Consider the following 22,222-nt stretch of genomic DNA (forward strand, 5'->3'; position numbering starts at 1 on the left):
AGATGAAATCTTGTGACTTGTGACGGCCGGCCGCCCAACAACCTGCCCGCTTGACCCTATCCCCTCCTGTCTTCTCCAGACCATTTCCGGAGACCTTCTCCCCGACCTCACCTCGCTCATCAACTCATCCTTGACCGCTGGCTACGTCCCTTCCGTCTTCAAGAGAGCGAGAGTTGCACCCCTTCTCAAAAAACCTACACTCGATCCCTCAGATGTCAACAACTACAGACCAGTATCCCTCCTTTCTTCTCTCTCCAAAACTCTTGAGCATGCCGTCCTTGGCCATCTCTCTTGCTATCTCTCTCAGAATGACCTTGATCCAAATCAGTCAGGTTTCAAGACTGGTCATTCAACTGAGTGCTCTTCTCTGTGTCACGGAGGCTCTCCATACTGCTAAAGCTAACTCTCTCTCCTCTGCTCTCATCCTTCTAGACCTATCTGCTGCCTTTGATACTGTGAACCATCAGATCCTCCTCTCCACCCTCTCCGAGTTGGGCATCTCCGGCGCGGCTCACTCTTGGATTGCGTCCTACCTGACAGGTCGCTCCTACCAGGTGGCGTGGCGATAATCTGTCTCCGCACCACGTGCTCTCACCACTGGTGTCCCCCAGGGCTCAGTTCTAGGCCCTCTCCTATTCTCGCTATACACCAAGTCACTTGGTTCTGTCATATCCTCACATGGTCCCTCCTATCATTGCTACGCAGACGACACACAATTCATCTTCTCCTTTCCCCCTTCTGATAACCAGGTGGCGAATTGCATCTCTGCATGTCTGGCAGACATATCAGTGTGGATGACGGATCACCACCTCAAGCTGAACCTCGGCAAGACGGAGCTGCTCTTCCTCCCGGGGAAGGACTGCCCGTTCCATGCTCTCGCCATCACGGTTGACAACTCCATTGTGTCCTCCTCCCAGAGTGCTAAGAGCCTTGGCGTGACCCTGGACAACACCCTGTCGTTCTCCGCTAACATCAAGGCGGTGACCCGATCCTGTAGGTTCATGCTCTACAACATTCGCTTCCTTACACAGGAAGCGGCGCAGGTCCTAATCCAGGCACTTGTCATCTCCCGTCTGGATTACTGCAACTCGCTGCTGGCGGGGCTCCCTGCCTGTGCCATTAAACCCCTACAACTCATCCAGAACGCCGCAGCCCGTCTGGTGTTCAACCTTCCCAAGTTCTCTCACATCACCCCGCTCCTCCGCACACTCCACTGGCTTCCAGTTGAAGCTCGCATCTGCTACAAGACCATGGTGCTTGCCTACGGAGCTGTGAGGGGAACGGCACCTCCGTACCTTCAGGCTCTGATCAGTCCCTACACCCAAAGAAGGGCACTGCGTTCATCCACCTCTGGCCTGCTCGCCTCCCTACCTCTGCGGAAGCACAGTTCCCGCTCAGCCCAGTCAAAACTGTTCGCTGCTCTGGCACCCCAATGGTGGAACAAGGTCCCTCACGACGCCAGGACAGCGGAGTCAATCACCACCTTCCGGAGACACCTGAAACCCCACCTCTTTAAGGAATACCTGGGATAGGATAAAGTAATCCTTCTAACCCCCCCAAAAAAAGGTATAGATGTGCTATTGTAAAGTGGTTGTTCCACTGGATATCATAAGGTGAATGCACCAATTTGTAAGTCGCTCTGGATAAGAGCCTCTGATAAATGACGTAAATGTAATGTAAATGTAAATGTACTAACCTGAGGCTCTTAAAGGGAAAGCAATCTAAAAAAGAACTGAACGTAATCAGATTACGTAACCGAGTTTAGGGAATCCAATGTTACTGATGACACTTTTAGACAGGTAACTAGTAACTAACAGATTACATTTAGAAAGTAACCTACCCAGCCCTGGATACAGTATATAGGTCTCTCCATGGGTGGGAGATGGACATTTAACCTCTCTAGGGTCGGTGGGATGAAATCGTCCCACCTACTCAACAGCCAGTTGAATCTCGTGGCGCGTTATTCAAATACCTTAGAAATGCTATTACTTCAATTTCTCAAACATATGACTATTTTACACCATTTTAAAGACAAGACTCTCGTTAATCTAACCACACTGTCCGATTTCAAAAAGGCTTTACAATGAAAGCAAAACATTAGATTATGTCAGCAGAGTACCCAGCCAGAAATAATCAGACACCCATTTTTCAAGCTAGCATATAATGTCACATAAACCCAAACCACAGCTAAATGCAGCACTAACCTTTGATGATCTTCATCAGATGACAACCCTAGGACATTATGTTATACAATACATGCATGTTTTGTTCAATCAAGTTCATATTTATATCAAAAACCAGCTTTTTACATTAGCATGTGACGTTCAGAACTAGCATACCCCCCGCAAACTTCCGGTGAATTTACTAAATTACTCACGATAAACGTTCACAAAAAACATAACAATTATTTTAAGAATTATAGATACAGAACTCCTCTATGCACTCGCTATGTCCGATTTTAAAATAGCTTTTCGGTGAAAGCACATTTTGCAATATTCTCAGTAGATAGCCCGGCATCACAGGGCTAGCTATTTAGACACCCACCAAGTTTAGCACTCACCAAAATCAGATTTACTATGAGAAAAATGTTATTACCTTTGCTGTCTTCGTCAGAATGCACTCCCAGGACTTCTACTTCAATAACAAATGTTGGTTTGGTTCAAAATAATTCATAGTTATATCCAAATATCCTCTGTTTTGTTCGTGCGTTCAAGACACTATCCGAATGGTAAAGAAGGGTGACGCGCACGACGCATTTCGTGACAAAAAATTTCTAAATTACCGTACTTCGAAGCATGTCAACCGCTGTTTAAAATCAATTTTTATGTCATTTTTCTCGTAAAAAAGCGATAATATTCCGACCGGGAAAGCGTGTTTAGGTTCAAAGACGAAAGAAAATAAAACATGGGGTCGACTCGTGCACGCGCCTCAGCCCATTGTCCTCTGATAGAGCACTTGCCAAAAGCGCTAATGTTTTTCAGCCAGTGGCTGGAATTACATCATTCAGCTTTTTCCCGCCTTCTGAGAGCCTATGGGAGCCGTAGGAAGTGTCACGTTACAGCAAAGATCCTCAGTCTTCAATAAACAGAGTCAAGAAGCTCAAGGAATGGTCAGAGAGGGCACTTCCTGTACAGAATCTTCTCAGGTTTTTGCCTGCCATATGAGTTCTGTTATACTCACAGACACCATTCAAACAGTTTTAGAAACTTTAGGGTGTTTTCTATCCAAAACCAATAATTATTTGCATATTCTAGTTTCTGGGCAGTAGTAATAACCAGATTTAATCGGGTACGTTTTTTATCCGGCCGTGTAAATACTGCCCCCTACCCCCAACAGGTTAAGATGATGAACACTCTCTTTATATTACTGACTTGTTGAGTGATTGATCCATTCATCCTTCCATCCCTCCTCAGCCTTCCTCTCCTCTGAAGACCCAATGAGGGTGGAGCTCAGTCTGAGAGCTGTTGAGGGACTGGATAGGAAGAACACTTCTACAGCCAGAGAGGTGAGAGGTCACACATGGTTTAGATGGTAAATATTTATGTCCCCTTAGTGGTTCATCACATAAGCAAAAGGTAATATGTTCCATCATCTATGTTTATGCCCGCTACCAAAACCTGCGGGCTCTCCTTCACCGCAGTCAACGTGAGTAAAACATTTAAACATGTTAATGCCCGCAAGGCTGCCGGCCCAGACGTCATCCCTAGCCGCGTCCTCAGAGCATACGCAGACCCGCTGGCTGGTGTGTTTACGGACATATTCAATCAATCCCTATCCCAGTCTGCTGTTCCCACATGCTTCAAGAGGGCCACCATTGTTCCTGTTTCCAAGAAAGCTAAGGTAACTGAGCTAAATGACTACCGCCCTGTAGCACTCACTTCTGTCATCATGAAGTGCTTTGAGAGACAAGTCAAGGATCATATCACCTCCACCCTACCTGACACCCTAGACCCACTCCAATTTGCTTACCGCCCCAATAGGTCCACAAATGACACAATCGCAATCACACTGCATACTGGCCAAACCCATCTGGACAAGAGGAATACCTATGTAAGAATGCTGTTCATCGATTACAGCTCATCATTTAACACCATAGTACCCTCCAAACTTGTCATTAAGCTCGAGACCCTGGGTCTCGACCCCGCCCTGTGCAACTGGGTCCTGGACTTTGACGGGCCGCCCCCAGGTGGTGAGGATAGGAAACAACATCTCCACTCCGCTGATCCTCAACACTGGGGCCCCACAAGGGTGCGTTCTCAGCCCTCTCCTGTACTCCCTGTTCACCCATGACTGCATGGTCATGCACACCTCCAACTCAATCATCAAGTTTGCAGACAACACTACAGTGGTAGGCTTGATTACCAACAACGACGAGACATCCTACAGGTAGGAAGTGAGGGCCCTCGGAGTGTGGTGTCAGGAAAATAACCTCACACTCAATGTCAACAAAACAAAGGAAATTATCATGGACTTCAGGAAACAGCAGAGGGAGCACCCCCCTATCCACATCGACGGGACAGTAGTGGAGAAGGTGGAAACTTTTAACTTCCTCGGCGTACACATCACGGACAAACTGAAATGGTCCACCCACACAGACAGCGTGGTGAAGAAGGCTCAACAGCGTCTCTTCAACCTCAGGAGGCTGAAGAAATTTGGCTTATCACCAAAAACACTCACAATTTTTTTCAGATGCACAATCGAGAGCATCCTGTCGAGCTGTATCACCGCCTGGTACGGCAACTGCTCCGCCCACAACCATAAGGCTCTCCATAGGGTAGTGAGGTCTGCATAACGCATCACCGGGGGCAAACTACCTGCCCTCCAGGACACCTACACCACCCGATGTCACAGGAAGACCAAAAAGATCATCAAGGACAACAACCACCCGAGCCACTGCCTGTTCACCCCGCTATCATCCAGAAGGCGAGGTCAGTACAGGTGCATCAAAGCTGGGACCGAGAGATTGAAAAACAGCTTCTATGTCAAGGCCATCAGACTGTTAAACAGCCATCACTAACATTGAGTGGCTGCTGCTAACATACTGACTCAAATCTCTAGCCACTTTAATAATTACAAATTGGATGGAATAAATGTATCACTAGCCACTTTAAACAATGCCACTTTATATAATGTTTACATACCCTACATTACTCATCTCATATATATATATATATATATATATATACTGTACTCTATACCATCTACTGCATCTTGCCTATGCCGTTCGGCCATCGCTCATCCATATATTTATATGTACATACCCTAGACCCACTCCACACTTCATTCCTTTACACTTGTGTGTATAATATAGGTGTTGTGGAATTGTTAGATTACTTGTTAGATATTACTGCATGGTCGGAAATAGAAGCACAAGCATTTCGCTACACTCGCATTAACATCTGCTAACCATGTGTATGTGACCAATAAAATGTGATTTGATTTATTTACATTAGTGCAAATTGTCCACTGATATTGGTGTAATTTCTCAACCCTTTTGGCTGGATGAAAGTTAATTTCCCATCAGACACACACATTTGTTCTTTCTTAGTATGAAGGTAATTTGTGGATTGTGAACAAAAATATAAACGCAACATGCAACAATTTCAAAGATTTTACTGAGTTACAGTTCATTTAAGGAAATCAGTCAATTGAAATAAATTCCTTAAGCCCTAATCAATGGATTTCACGACTGGGAATACAGATATGCATCTGTTGGTCACAGATACCTTTAAAAAAAATGACCTCACAATGGCCCTCAGGATTTCGTCACGGTATTTCTGTGCATTCAAATTGCCATCGATAAAATGCAATTGTATTACTTATCCGTAGCGTATGCCTGCCCATACCGTAACTCCACCGCCACCATGGGGAACTCTGTTCACAACGTTGACATCAGCAAACCGCTCGCCCACACAACGCCATACATGTGGTCTGTAGTTGGATGTACTACCAAATTCTCAAAAACGATGTTGGAGGCGGCTTGTGGTAGAAACATGTACATTCAATTCTCTGGCAAATGCTCTGGTGGAGATTCCTGCAGTCATCATGTCAATTGCACGCTTTCTCAAAACTTCAGACATCTGTAGCATTGTGTTGTGTGACAAAACTGCACAGTTTAGAGTGGCCTTATATTGTCCCCAGTACAAGGTGCACCTGTGTAATGATCATGCTGTTTAATCAGCTTCTTGATATCCCAGCTGTCAGGTGGATGGATTATCTTGGTAAAGGAGAAATGCTTACTAACAGGGATGTAAACAAGGTTTTTGTGTGTATGGAACATTTCTGGGATCTTTTATTTCAGCTCATGAAACATGGGACCAACACTTTACATGTTGTGTTTATATTTTTGTAAAGTGTAGAATGCTCTTTCCTCACATCTCTTTACATTGCTTATGCATATTCGGTGGCCCGATTGCGTCCAGGCCGTCAATGCCCATCCTGGTATACCTAAACCTAATGCAGCACATTGTGACTTTTGTGCATCCAGACCTAATGCAGCTTGGAGTGATCAGATGACAGAAGTCACATTTAGGTGCCAGGTGTAACTGAGGCCATAGATGCTTCATATCCATTACTTTGAGTGTTTTATATAATATGACTAAATGTGTTTCTGTGTTGCAGGGGCAGTCAAGAAATGGAACAGCAAGGCCACAGAACATGACATAAACAGAGCTGTGGGAGACCACCTCAAGCCCCTGGTAGAGCCGGGAGTGGTGTTTACCACTCCACCACGCCTTCAACAGGCTGGAAAAGTGGAATTGATCTGTTTGATCCATTTGTTTGTTTTTATTTTCAACATAAATGCACTGGATTCGTTAAGGTCAGTTATATTGGGTTAATTTGTTTTGCAAATTTTGTTCAAATCAAGATTTATTTATATAGCACATTTCAGACATGGACTAATAAAAACAATGAAAATAAAAACTGAAATATTTATTACACAACAAACATAAGACGATTAAAAAAACAAAAATAGTGCAAGAACTTTTTTTTTTAATCACATAAATATAATATAAATAGTACTCTTTCAATTCAGAGCCTGGATTTGTCCGTGAGGCTAATATCCATATCATGCTGCAATCAATAGAACAGGGGGCAAACGTTTAGGGTTCTACATTGTGAAATTATTCATTAAAATACTCCTCCTACAATGTTAAAAGCATTCAACTCCTTCATGTATGAATTGTCTGATGTTTAATCAGATATTTTATCAGAGTATCTTTTGTCACGTTGTTTTCGGCTATGAGACTTCTCTCCTGTGTGTGTTCTCTGGTGCTTAGTCAGCTGACTAGATTCAGTAAAACTCTTCCCACATTGATCACAGCTATAAGGTTTCTCTCCTGTGTGTGTTCTCTGGTGTACTATCAGGCTGCTTGAGTGACTAAAACTCTTGTCACATTGATCACAGCTATAAGGTTTCTCTCCTGTGTGTATTCTTTGGTGTGATTTTAAATATCCTGATATAACAAAACTCTTTCCACAGTCAGAGCAGTTGTAAGGTTTCTCTCCTGTGTGATTGCTCTGGTGTATAGTCAGCTGGCTAGATGTAGTAAAACTCTTCCCACATTGATCACAGCTATAAGATTTCTCTCCAGTGTGAATTCTCTGGTGTGCTTTTAGTGAATCTGATCTTGAGTAACTCTTCCCACAGTCTGAGCAGTGGAAAGATTTCTCTCCTGTGTGTTTTCTTTGGTGTATAGTCAGCTTGCTAGATGTAGCAAAACTCTTCCCACATTGATCACAGAGATAAGATTTCTCTCCAGTGTGAATTCTCTGGTGTGCTTTTAGTGAATCTGATCTTGAGTAACTCTTCCCACAGACAGAGCAGTGGTTAGTTATCTTCCCTGTGGGTGTCTGCTGCTGTTTCTTGAGATGTTCTGATGTGGAGAGACTCTTCTCTGCCTCGTCAGCTTCATGCCGTTGTTGAGGCTTCCCAGAGGATCCACAATAGTCACGTCTCTCTCCTGTGTGAACAACAAAGTCAGACAGATGGTTAAAGGCCACAACAGCAGAAATCCACTGTTTATTTTAGCTAAAAGGTGATGCCCATGACGTACAATAATTTGTCCTTAATGTTTAAATGCTTTTATAAACTTATTTGACAATTGTCTTAGTCAAGTGAGCAACAATAGTCATTGTCTTATTTCTTTCCTATTAGCAGTAAAGTGGATGATTGTAGGCTAGAAATAATTTATTACAGTTGCTGAAACCCTAAGCAGACTTTTAGTCACCAATATAGGGCCCTCCAATGTAGACCCCACCAATACATGCCCATCCAATTCAGGCCCCTCCAATATAGGCCCCTTTCTGTAATTGCAAAAAAATTGCGGCATTAAGATCTGTGTTGCTATTCACGAATTCACCACCTGGGGGAAAACTCAGGGGAGTTCTCATAGGCTGCCAGCAAAAATAGCCTCCATTTACAGATTGCTTATGAGTGCATTTCACACTACTTTTGAATTACAATTGTAAGGCTCATTTGAATGTCCTGCTTAATATGTTTGTGTCATCATCGCAGATCAACTCCTTTAATACTTAAAAAAAACACTTCTGACTTCAACCAATAAAATGCTCTTGGCTAGCTTTGCTACCAGCCTATGTCAATGAGCGTTAGCATTCAAGCTAACAGCTGCTGCATCCAAAATACATATTTTGCAACTACCACAACTTCGAAAAAGAGCTGATCTTTTTGTTGCAGGTGCCTGGTATCAATGGAATAACATGAGAGAAAAAAGAAGTAACTCCCACACTGCTCTTTATTAAGCTTTACGTATCGGCCTCAAGGCCTTCGACAGAGCTTCTAAATGGCATAACCTGTAGTTGGAGGAAACATGAGGAAGTAATGCAGCTTTATTTATTTACATTTTTTAACCCCCAATTTCGATCTTGTCTCGTCACTGCAACTCCTTGGGAAGTCGAAGGTCGAGTCATGCGTCCTCCAAAACATGACCCGACAAACTGCGCTTCTTAACACCCGCCAGTTTAACCAGGAAGACAGCCGCACCAAAGTGTCGGAGGAAACACTGTTCACTTTATGACTGAGCTCGGCCTGAAGGCGCCCGGCCCGCCACAAGGAGTCACTAGAGCGCGATGAGCCAAGTAAAGCCCCCCCAGCCAAATCCTCCCTTAACCTGGACGACGCTGGGCCAATTGTGCGCCGCCCTATGGGACTCCCGATCACAGACGGTTGCGATACAGCCCGGAATCAAAACCGGGTCTGTAGTGACGCCTTTAGCAGTACCGCTGTGCCCTCTAACGCAGCTTTAAAAAGGTGATATACTTAGAATCCCATTCAGGACAAAAAGGCATTCAAACATTTAGCTGTGATTTTCACACTTTCTCTACATTAATGGGAAACATATTTAGAAAAGGAATATTTTCACCAAATTGCCTGAGAACAGTTTATTTTATTTTTTTATTTTTTTATTTTTTTTAAATAGACATTCAAAGCTGTACACCATCAATAACATGAATTGACCCCCAAGTCCAAGCAATAAGCTCAGAGTACAAAGACAAAATACCTGAACTATTACTTGTTCACCCTCGACCATCTCTATGTACTGGTAGACAAATTACAGAAAAATAGGTTAAAACATGAATTAATTAATGTTCTATAGCTTGTTATTACCTGTTGACTGCGGTACTCAAATGCCCTGTTCACACTTAACCTGCTTCCAGCCCAACAATGGCAATGCAGACAAGATAACTAGCTAGATTTAGCAAACATTTAGCTTCATAATTACCAGCTAGCTGAACATGCAAAATAACTACCTCAATCAATAACCCAATAGCTAGCTATTTAGCTATCATTTCATAATGTCTAGCTAGCCAGCCAGCTAGTTGAACATGTAAATAAACAACCTCAAGCTATAACCCAATAGCTAGCTTTTTAGCTATAATTGCATAATGTCTAGCTAGCTAGCCAGCCAAATTAGCATGTGTCCCAATCAACATTAACAGCATAACGCAACTGGCCAGCTCAGCTAGCTGTCTAAACGTTGCTTTATCCCGCAACGAGACATCTGTAAACAATGGCAAGCTTTAACGGTACCTGTATGCAACTGTCTAGGTAGCTCTATAGCTAATATGAAAATGACTTTGATACAGTTGAGACAATAACGTATGTACCTGTAGGTATCTTGGCATTTAGAGGTGGACCGATTAATCGGAATGGCCGATTAATTAGGGCCGATTTAAAGTTTTCATAACAATTGGTAATTGGTATTTTTGGCCACCGATTTGCCAATTTAAAAAAAAAAAAAATGTACACCTTTATTTAACTAGGCAAGTCAGATTAAGAACACGTTCTTATTTTCAATGACGGCCTAGGAATGGGGGTTAACTGCCTTGTTCAGGGGGGATTCGGGGATTCGTTTTTGTAACCTTCCGGTTACTAGTCCAACGCTCTAACCACCTGCCTTACGTTGCACTCCACAAGGAGCCTGCACGGCAGGCTGACTACCTGTTACGCGAGGGCAGCAAGAAGCCAAGGTAAGTTGCTAGCTAGCATGAAACCTATCTTATAAAAAACTATCAATCTTAACATAATCACTAGTTAACTACACATGGTTGATGATATTACTAGTTTATCTAGCGTGTCCTGCGTTGCATATAATCGATGCGGTGCCTGTTAATTTCTCATCGAATCACAGCCTACTTCGACAAACGGGTGATGATTTAACAAGCGCATTTGCGAAAAAAGCATTGTCGTTGCACCAACCATAAACATCAATGGCTTTCTTTAAAATCAATACACAAGTATATATTTTTAAACCTGCATATTTAGTTAATATTGCCTGCTAACATGAATTTGTGTCACTTCTCTTGCGTTCCGTGCAAGCAGTCAGGGTATATACAGCAGTTTGGGCCGCCAGGCTCATTGCGAACTGTTTGAAGTCCATTTATTCCTAACAAAGGCCATAATTATTTTGCCAGAATTGTACATAATTATAAATTAACATTGAAGGTTATGCAGTGTAACAGGAATATTTACACTTAGGGATGCCACCCGTTAGATAAAATATGGAACGGTTCCGTATTTCACTGAAATAATAAACGTTTCGTTTTCGAAATGATAGTTTCCGGATTCGACCATATTAATGACCAAAGGCTCATATTTCTGTGTGTTATTATGTTATAATTAAGTCTATGATTTGATAGAGCAGTCTGACTGAGCGGTGGTAGGCAGCAGCAGGCTCGTAAGCATTCATTCAAACAGCACCTTCGTGCGTTTTGCCAGCAGCTCTTCGCAATTCTTCAAGCATTGTGCTGTTTATGACTTCAAGCCTGTCAACTCCCGAGATTAGGCTGGTGTAACCGATGTGAAATGGCTAGCTAGTTAGCGGGTGCGCGCTAATGGCGTTTCAAACGTCACTCACTCTGAGACTTGGGAGTGGTTGTTCCCCTTGCTCTACATGGGTAACGCTGCTTCGAGGGTGGCTGTTGTCGATGTGTTCCTGGTTCGAGCCCAGGTAGGAGCGAGGAGAGGGACGGAAGCTATACTGTTACACTGGCAATACTAAAGTGCCTATAAGAACATCCAATAGTCAAAGGTATATGAAATACAAATCGTATAGAGAGAAATAGTCCTATAATTCCTATAATAACTACAACCTAAAACTTCTTACCTGGGAATATTGAAGACTCATGTTAAAAGGAACCACCAGCTTTCATATGTTCTCATGTTCTGAGCAAGGAACTTAAACGTTAGCTTTTTTACATCGCACATATTGCACTTTTACAACACTTTGTTTTTGCATTATTTAAACCAAATTCAACATGTTTCATTATTTATTTGAGGCTAAATTGATAGTATTTAGGTATTAAGTTAAAATGAGTGTTTATTCAGTATTGTTGTAATTGTCATTATTACAAATAAATAAATAAATAACAATCGGCCGATTAATCGGTAGCAGCTTTTTTTTGGGGTCATCCAATAATAGGTATCGGCGTTAAAATCATAATCGGTTGACCTCTAATTTTAACTGTAGACTCTTACTGGTGTATGGATTATGATGATTCACAGCAGACAAAAACACTTTCCGAATAATCCTTCCCACTCAGCTTCAACCAGTTCAGACTGCTGTGTTGATAAAAGCAGCTGAAAGATGTAGCAACACTTTGTTTGTAGTCCAAGATGACAATATTAATAGATCCAAATGGATCTTTGAAATACCACGATAACAGAGAGGGGGATGTGCAATTTGACAGAGAAACCTTGAGTCACAGAATGGACTCTTTCTCGTGAATGTCCCAGCCCCCTCATTATCTTAACCAATCATGGCTGTGCTACATTCTGTATTTTCTAAACAGCTTTGTGAAATCACATTTTATTTATATTTCCAGATTACATAATAGTTTGTTAGTAAAGTACATGAAAGTTCACATGTTCAAGGAGGAATTTCTGCCAAAAAAAAGAGACATTTTGATAAAAATTGTAGTTTTTTATGTTCAAATGCCTCTCCTGTGAAATAGTGACGTGCGAAATACACCCAGCTTTTTGTAACGGATCACAGGTGACCGACCGGCTCGATTCTGTCTTATGTAGCAACATTAGAAATTGTGTTTTTAACATTGGATAAAAGTAGAGACTCAAGAGCTAGAAAATGGTATATCATACACTACAGTTGAGGAACAATGGGAAAGTAAATCTGCTTTTAAAGTTGATAAACTTGTAATATGGCCCTTGAATGTTTTGTTACACCTACTGGATAGCTCTTCTTTGTCTACACCCATTCACAAATATTTCCTACAGTCAAACCTTTAAATATTGCCCAAGATGTTGCCAGACCGCTGGTGGAGTAGGCGCATACACAGCAAGGTAACCTTTGCCCCTTGCTGCTATATGCCAGTGGGAGAGAGGCTGCTTAGGGAGTGCCCTACCATGACCCTGAATATCCACAATATTTTCCATGACCCTTCTGTTTAAAGGTTATCCTTGGACAGTTCCAGAACATACGGATGATATCACCTGTACTTGACTGACATCTCCAGCATAGGTTGGATTCTATCAAACCCATTCTGTTCTGCCTCAGAGGAGTCCAATAAATCTGATTGAACACTTTAAATTGAATCAGCTTGGACCAGGCATCTCTCATAGGGAGGAGCATCCAACACTACTCACTCTGCCCCTACTCAGATGGTATTGCGCCGTCGCAACCTTCGCTCTCTCTCTCCTGCTACTCTCTCCTCTTCCATCCTATCATCTCTTCCCTCTGCTCAATCCTTCTCCAACCAATCTCCTGATTCTGCCTCCTCAACCCTCCTCTCCTCCCTTTCTGCATCCTTTGACTCTCTATGTCCCCTATCCTCCCGGCCGGCTCGGTCCTCCCCTCCTGCTCCGTGGCTTGACGACTCATTGCGAGCTCACAGAACAGGGCTCCGGGCAGCCGAGCGGAAATGGAGGAAAACTAGCCTCCCTGCGGACCTGGCATCTTTTCACTCCCTCCTCTCCACATTTTCTTCCTCTGTTTCTGCTGCTAAAGCCACTTTCTACCACTCTAAATTCCAAGCATCTGCCTCTAACCATAGGAAGCTCTGTGCCACCTTCTCCTCCCTCCTGAATCCTCCTCCCTCTCTGCGGACGACTTTGTCAACCATTTTGAAAAGAAGGTTGACGACATCCGATCATCGTTTGTTAACCTGTTATGGCTAGGGGGCAGTATTTTCACGGACGGATAAAAAACGTACCCGATTTAATCTGATTAGTACTCCTGCCCAGAAACTAGAATATGCATATAATTATTAGCTTTGGATAGAAAACACTCCAAAGTTTCTAGAACTGTTTGAACGGTGTCTGAGTATAACAGAACTCATTTGGCAGGCCAAAACCTGAGAAGATTCTGTACAGGAAGTACCCTGTCTGACCATTTCTTGGCCTTGTTGATTATCTCTATCTATTACAGGGGATCTCTGCTCTTACGTGACACTTTCTACGGCTCACATGGACTCTCAGAAGGCGGCAAAATGCCGAATCGTGGCTTTGCAGGCTCTGGCTGAAACAAAGTAGCGCGTTTGGATTGTGGCTGGTTACAGTACTGTGAGACTCAGGCTCGTGCCCGCGTCGACCGAAAGCTTTGTTTTCTTTCCTCTGTTTAGCTAAACGGAGATTCCCGGTCGGAATATTATCGCTTTTTTACGAGAAAAATGGCATAAAAATGGATTTTAAACAGCGGTTGACATGCTTCGAAGTACGGTAATGGAATATTTAGAAATCTTTTGTCACGAATTGCGCCATGCTCGCGACCCTGATTTACCATTTTGGATAGTGTCTTGGAACGCACGAACAAAACGCCGCAATTTGGATATAACTATGAATTATTTTGGACCAAACCAACATTTGTTATTGAAGTAGCAGTCCTGGGAGTGCATTCTGACGAAGACAACAAAGGTAATGAAACTTTTGTAATAGTAAATCGGAGTTTGATCAGGGCTAAACTTGGTCGGTGTCTAAATGGCTAGCCGTGATGGCTGGGCTATCTACTGAGAATATTGCAAAATGTGCTTTCACCGAAAAGCTATTTTAAAATCAGACATATCGAGTGCATAGAGGAGTTCTGTATCTATAATTCTTAAAATAATTGTTATGTTTTTTGTGAACGTTTATCGTGAGTAATTTAGTAAATTCACCGGATGTTTGCGGGGGGTATGCTAGTTCTGAACGTCACATGCTAATGTAAAAAAGCAGTTTTTTTATATAAATATGAACTTGATTGAACAAAACATGCATGTATTGTATAACATAATGTCCTAGGGTTGTCATCTGATGAAGATCATCAAAGGTTAGTGCTGCATTTAGCTGTGGTTTTGTTTTTTGTGACATTATATGCTAGCTTGAAAAATGGGTGTCTGATTATTTCTGGCTGGGTACTCTGCTGACATAATCTAATGTTTTGCTTTCGTTGTAAAGCCTTTTTGAAATCAGACAGTGTGGTTAGATTAACGAGAGTCTTGTCTTTAAAATGCTGTAAAATAGTCATATGTTTGAAAAATTGAAGTTTTCGGATTTTAGAGGAATTTGTATTTCGCGCCACGCCCATCATTGGATATTGGAGCAGGTGTTCCGCTAGCGGAACGTCTAGATGTAAGAGGTTAAGTCAAATGACACCGCTGGTCCTGCTCACATTGCCCTACCCTATGCTTTGACCTCTTTCTCCCCTCTCTCCAGATGAAATCTTGCGACTTGTGACGGCCGGCCGCCCAACAACCTGCCCGCTTGACCCTATCCCCTCCTCTCTTCTCCAGACCATTTCCGGAGACCTTCTCCCTTACCTCACCTCGCTCATCAACTCATCCTTGACCGCTGGCTACGTCCCTTCCGTCTTCAAGAGAGCGAGAGTTGCACCCCTTCTCAAAAAACCTATACTCGATCCCTCCGATGTCAACAACTACAGACCAGTATCCCTTCTTTCTTTCCTCTCCAAAACTCTGGAGCGTGCCGTCCTTGGCCAGCTCTCTTGTTATCTCTCTCAGAATGACCTTCTTGATCCAAATCAGTCCGGTTTCAAGACTGGTCATTCAACTGAGACTGCTCTTCTCTGTGTCACGGGGGCTCTCCACACTGCTAAAGCTAACTCTCTCTCCTCTGCTCTCATCCTTCTAGACCTATCTGCTGCCTTTGATACTGTGAACCATCAGATCCTCCTCTCCACCCTCTCCGAGTTGGGCATCTCCGGCGCGGCTCACTCTTGGATTGCGTCCTACCTGACAGGTCGCTCCTACCAGGTGGCATGGCGAGAATCCGTCTCCGCACCACGTGCTCTCACCACTGGTGTCCCCCAGGGCTCAGTTCTAGGCCCTCTCCTATTCTCGCTATACACCAAGTCACTTGGCTCTGTCATATCCTCACATGGTCTCTCCTATCATTGCTACGCAGACGACACATAATCGACACATAATCTTCTCCTTTCCCCCTTCTGATAACCAGGTGGCGAATCGCATCTCTGCATGTCTGGCAGACATATCAGTGTGGATGACGGATCACCACCTCAAGCTGAACCTTGGCAAGACGGAGCTGCTCTTCCTCCCAGGGAAGGACTGCCCGTTCCATGATCTCGCCATCACGGTTGACAACTCCATTGTGTCCTCCTCCCAGAGTGCTAAGAGCCTTGGCGTGACCCTGGACAACACCCTGTCATTCTCCGCTAACATCAAGGCGGTGACCCGATCCTGTAGGTTCATGCTCTACAACATTCGCAGAGTACGACCCTGCCTCACAAAGGAAGCGGCACAGGTCCTAATCCAGGCACTTGTCATCTCCCGTCTGGATTACTGCAACTCGCTGTTGGCGGGGCTCCCTGCCTGTGCCATCAAACCCCTACAACTCATCCAGAACGCTGCAGCCCGTATGGTGTTCAACCTTCCCAAGTTCTCTCACGTCACCCCGCTCCTCCGCACACTCCACTGGCTTCCAGTTGAAGCTCGCATCTGCTACAAGACCATGGTGCTTGCCTACGGAGCTGTGAGGGGAACGGCACCTCCGTACCTTCAGGCTCTGATCAGTCCCTACACCCAAAGAAGGGCACTGCGTTCATCCACCTCTGGCCTGCTCGCCTCCCTACCTCTGCGGAAGCACAGTTCCCGCTCAGCCCAGTCAAAACTGTTCGCTGCTCTGGCACCCCAATGGTGGAACAAGCTCCCTCACGACGCCAGGACAGCGGAGTCAATCACCACCTTCCGGAGACACCTGAAAGCCCACCTCTTTAAGGAATACCTGGGATAGGATTAAGTAATCCTTCTACCCCCCCCCCAAAAAAAGATAGATGTACTATTGTAAAGTGGTTGTTCCACTGGGTATCATAAGGTGAATGCACCAATTTGTAAGTCGCTCTGGATAAGGGCGTCTGCTAAATGACGTAAATGTTACAGCCTTATTCTAAAATGGATAAAATAAAATCCTAAGAAATCTACACACAATACCCCATGCTGACAAAATGAAAACAAGTTTATATTTTTGCGAATGTATTCAAAATAAAAAACAGAAATACCTTATTTACATAAGTATTCAAACCCTTTTCTATGAGACTTGAAATTGAGCTCAGGTGCATCCTGTTTCCATTGATCATTCTTTCTACAACTTGATTGGAGTCCACCTGGTAAATTCAATTGATTGGACACGATTTGGAAAGGCACACACCTGTCTATATAAGGTCCCACAGTTGACAGTGCATGTCAGAGCAAAAACCAAGCCATGAGGTTGAAGGAATTGTCCGTAGAGCTCCGAGACAGGATTGTGTCAACGCACAGATCTGGGGAAGGATACTAACAAATATCTGCAGCTTTGAAGTTCCCCAAGAACACAGTGGCCATCATTCTTAAATGGAAGAAGTTTGGAACCACCAAGACTCTTCCTAGAGCTCGCCGCCCGGCAAAACTAAGCAATCGGGGGAGAAGGGCCTTAGGCACCTAAAGACTCTCAGACCATGAGATACAAGATTCTCTGGACTGATGAAACCAAGATTGAACTCATTGGCTTGAACGTCACGTGTCAAATCTGGAGGAAACTTGGCACCATCCCTACGGTGAAGCAAGGTGGTGGCGGCATCATGCTGTGGGAATGTTTTTTTAGCGGCAGGAATTGGGAGACTAATCAGGATCAAGGGAAAGATGAACCGAGCAAAGTACAGAGAGATCCTTGATGAAAACCTGCTCCAGAGTGCTCAGGACCTCAGACTGGGACGAAGGTTTACCTTCAAGACGGACAAGACCCTAAGCACATAGCCAAGATAATGCAGGAGTGGATACGGGACAAGTCTCTGAATGCCCTTGAGTGGCCCAGCCAGAGCCCAGACTTGAACCCGATCGAGCATCTCTGGAGAGACCTGAAAATAGCTGCGCAGCAACACTCCCCATCCAACCTGACAGAGCTTGACAGGATCTGCTGAGAAGAATGGGAGGAACTACCGAAATACACGTTGGCCAAGATTGTAGCGTCATACCCAAGAAAACTCAATGCTGTAATCGCTGCCAAAGATGCTTCAACAAAGTACTGAGTAAAGGGTCTTCAATACTTATTATATTTATTATGCAAACATTTCTTTAAGACACTGTTTTTGCTTTGTCATTGGGGTATTGTGTGTAGATGAGGGAAAAAAACATTGAATCCATTTTTAGAATAAGGCTGTGAATGTGGAAAAAGAAAAAAAAAGGAAAAAGGTCAAGGGATATACAGTGTATACAGTGTTTCCTCTGGGGGAAAGTTGGTGGGGGCATTTAAGGGGAGTTCCGGGGGCCTCCCCCCCAAAACAAAAATGTATAAGTCCTCAAAAGCTTGGTTCTGGTGACGTTTTTTAAAGGAAAAAACTCAAACAAACCATCTAAAATATCATTTCCATCCCCAGAAATGAGCTCAATAACGTATTGGTAAAATTATTATAGTATACAGGATGCAATTTAAGATTGAGTACTGCAGCTTTCTAAAGAAACACAACAGAGACCTTCTTTCTGAGGTAAAGTTGGATTTATATTCACACATTCAACAGACATTGGCCAAATGCCATTTAAAATTGTAAAAATCAATAACTAATTAATTGATTGTCACAGAAACATCAAACTAGGTATGATTTATTCTATAAATGTCTAGCCTACTTTTACCACCTTTGTTTTGAATAAAAATTACAGTTTTGATTTTATAGAAATACATAAAATCTATATAATGCTTCATTTCAATTCAGATTCATGCTACTGAAAAAAAAAAAAGTGATTAATAACTAGTTTGTTTTAGTTTATCCAACACATTGGTTTCATTCACAGCATTTAAAAACAAAATGTTTTTACCTCCTCTCTGAACAGAGCCCAGAACTGCTCCCTGGTCTTTGGTCTTCTCCACCTGGCCTCTCCCTCTCCTCCTCCTCCTCTTCCTTGATGTTGAATGGTCCCAGACCCATTGGGTCATCGAGGTCCTGGTGGAGTTGGCTCAGAAATAAACACATAACGCTGTCGACTAGTTCAGACTAAATATGCACCAACATGTTTAACCCTTCGCCTAATTAAAGGAAATGTGACTCACCATGTGGCGTATTATAAAGCCAAGGCTTCAGTCTTATCAATTTTAAGCCACTTTGGGTTCCATATGGGTTGGCGGTGGTGCTCACTTGGCCTTCCTCCTCTCTCCTCCTCTCCTTTTATCTACTCCTATTTCTTCTCCTTCTCTACTCTCCTCTGTTCCACTCTGTCCCTCATGCATCCCTACCTCTCTCCCAGGATTCTGCCTCTTCTCTGTCTAGAAAAGTAAGCCATACACTTGTTATAAAAATGATAGCTTAAGCTTTTAAAAGAGTTAACTAAAGAAAGTTTCATTTAATTCAGGCTGATTTGAGGTTAGCTAGCTAAGTTAACATTACCTGACACTCTTGTCCAAGCTCCCCCTTTCTCTTTCGCAGCTGTGCCTGGAAATATTTCAATAAACTCATCTGAGAAAAAAAAAAACGAATGGAAGACAGCTACATTTATCTATCTTGCTTGCGCTTGATACAGTTCCAAAACAACTAGCTAGCTAACTTGCTAGCCAAGTAACGTTAGTTAACAATGTATCCATCATCAACATACTGGTGGATATTAGATAGTTAAAGTTACAATATCATAGATCTGAATGATGTTTGTAGAGTTTGTAGGTTATAGCTAGCTGATGTAGTTAACTAGCTGGCTAGCTAACGTTAGTCAATCAAAACAAGCTAATGTACCTTTATTGCAGTTTCTCACCCAGGAGCACTCTGAGGTTGATTCAAGGCAATTGTGTTTCGTGCAGCAGAGCTTCTGTACTACGAACCGGTCACTTGCGCACTGGTCACTGGCGTGCTGTGTTTCTTGAGTTGCAGGCTGCCTGCCACAGCTCACAGAGCTAAATAACCTTCAGAACTGTGTTGAACCCAGACAGATGATCTATTTACCAAGAAAAGCAAATGTGCTTTACAGAACTTTATTGAAACTATGTTTGGTAGAAATAGGATGTTTCTTTTGGTGTGGCGGCAATGATTCTATCGTGGCGCAGAGACACACTTAAATGAGTAAACACTGACTGTATATTTGCGACTGTTCAACCAACAGCCTGTCAACCAAACAATCAACCAGTCGACAAAATGGGGTCAGCCCTTATAGCCATTGATTCTTGAAGAATATAACTTATAAATGCCTCAAATTTTTCAACTGTATTACCCCATCAGAAACCAAAACATAAGCTTGAAAACTCCACTGTTTGTAAACAAACACTGTATAGCTTCAAAAGTAGGTTAAAACTATAACCTTATGGATGGCCAGTCCTTGTATTCATAGTGTAGTGAATTCAGGGGGTAGCCCTGAGCTGGACTCAAACCTGGGTCCACTGACTGTCAAGTCAACACCTTATAACTGTTACACCAAGATGTCTGAACTTCTTGACGAGGTCGCTACAATAGCTTTCTCTATGAATTTGAGAGTGGTTACATTTCTCCAGCCCCCATCCCTCAGCTGTTTACCAAACCAAGTCTCTGGGCTGCCATTTTGTTGCTGTTTAAATCCTAGGTTGTCCCTTTAAAAAAGCCACATCAATCAATCAACCAATCAGCAGTTTAAACAATAACAAAGCGTCACTCTGCCACTGTTTAGGTAGTAAGATGATGGATGGGGTTGGAGAAATGTAACTACTCTCAAATTCATAGACAGACCTATGGACGCAAGGACTGACTATCCCTGATATCAACATTATAGTTTTAACCATGTTGAGGCTATCAGTGTTGATTTACATTGTTTCTAAACATTGGAGTAAAAAAAGCTTATTTGGGGTTCTGATGGGGTACAACAGTTGAACTAAGCTCATGAGGCCTGTGTTATATTCTTCAAGAATCAATGGCTATATATAAATAATTTAAAAGTCACAATATGGATGTAGCAATTGCAGATTTTCCCTTTAACACCAAACATCAGTTCAACAACTGCAGAGTTTGTGCCTCTGTATTTAAGACAGTACTTACTAGTGTTAATCAGGGCCCGGTTTCCCAAAACCATCTTACGGCTAAGTTCATCATTAGAACCATTGGACGCCTTAAGATGCATTTGGTAAACTGGGCCCAGATATCCAGTTTCCTCCTCTTCTTCCTTTTTCACTCCAAAAACTGCATCCTCGTCTTTCTCTTCTCTTACAGTAACATCCTCCTCCTCTTTCACTCTGAACGCATCTTGCTCTTCTTTCACTGAAACGTCTTCCTCTTCTTCTTTCACTGTAACAGCCTCACACTCTACTTGTTTTTGTATTGTAACATCGTCCTCTTCCTCCTCCTCTTTCTCTCTGAACGCATCTTCCTCTTCTTTCACTGATGAAACGTCTTTCTCTTCTTCTTTCACTGTAACAGCCTCACCCTCTACTTGTTTTTGTATTGTAACAGCTTCCTCTTCCTCCTTCACGAGACCCTCTTTCTCCGTCCAGCAGGCCTCCTCTTCTTTAACAGGAGGAGAGTAGTTTAGTGAACTCATGGTCGGCGATGTTAGCTAGCTAGGCTAATGCTAACCCGCTACCTGACTAATAATAACAACACCGTAAATATGAAATTAAATCTGATAACTAACTAGACGACAGAAGTGGGTTTAAAACACAGTGGCTAATATGCACGAAAGCCTCTGAAGAGCTTTATTGGTTCGGCTATTTTGTCTAGCAAGCTACCGAGGTGGCTGAATAACGGTTGTTGCTGTTGAAAGAAGCGTCCCGTCCACTAGATTATACGTCACACCAACAGCATTACCTTAAATTCCCTGACCGCCATCTGCTGACTGGAGTGGGTAACGCAGTTGAGTAAAATCTATATTTTATTTTCAGACAAAAAGTTAAAGTGTAGGAATCATGAGTTTTACTCACCAGTGTAACAACACAGTGTGGTTAAAGACTTAGTAACTTAGTTGTAGTTACGATATGGTTACCTATAAGTACAAAGAGTTATTTTTGTTTTTATTACATATATCTTAACTTATTTCCAGATATCTTCTAAACTACCCAGAATGTACAATTTTGAAATGTCAAATTGATGTACTCTGTGCTACGGAGGTCTTATAGTAACTAAAATGTAGTCCACTCTGTTTATTACATATTATAGTTATGGAAACAGAAAACTGTATTGAGATCATCAATGAGAAATGTTTGCAGAATGTCGGCCAGAATCCATCCGGCTACTTCTTCTCCCACAGGGCTTCCTCTCATCAGCATATTTGGTAGTGAGTGGAAACGCCAACCGGATGTTTCACATTTATTCATCAGGTG

At 42.9% G+C, this 22,222-nt stretch overlaps 1 protein-coding gene across 1 annotated transcript; it reads right to left on the reverse strand.

The window, feature by feature from the left end:
- Positions 1–6,982: 6,982 nt before the first annotated feature.
- On the reverse strand, positions 6,983–21,195 carry LOC123732223 (zinc finger protein 239-like). Its single transcript, XM_045711517.1, has 2 exons — positions 20,946–21,195; positions 6,983–7,964 (listed from the first exon to the last, which is right to left on the reverse strand). The coding sequence occupies exons 1-2, from the start codon at positions 21,025–21,027 to the stop codon at positions 7,195–7,197; spliced, it is 852 nt and encodes a 283-aa protein (XP_045567473.1). The 5' UTR covers positions 21,028–21,195; the 3' UTR covers positions 6,983–7,194.
- Between the last annotated feature and the right edge of the window lie 1,027 nt (positions 21,196–22,222).

Source organism: Salmo salar, chromosome ssa02 (genome assembly GCF_905237065.1).
Source record: "Salmo salar chromosome ssa02, Ssal_v3.1, whole genome shotgun sequence".
In the NCBI taxonomy this organism is placed as follows: domain Eukaryota; kingdom Metazoa; phylum Chordata; class Actinopteri; order Salmoniformes; family Salmonidae; genus Salmo; species Salmo salar.

What these genes read in the sequence shown, in the direction of transcription:
- LOC123732223 (XM_045711517.1), bottom strand. Translation starts at nt 21,027, where the DNA reads ATGCATCTTAAGGCGTCCAATGGTTCTAATGATGAACTTAGCCGTAAG. An exon ending in CCGGGCCCTGATTAACACTA is followed by an intron (nt 7,965 to 20,945) that starts GTAAGTACTGTC and finishes TTGTTCACACAG; the next exon opens with GAGAGAGACGTGACTATTGT.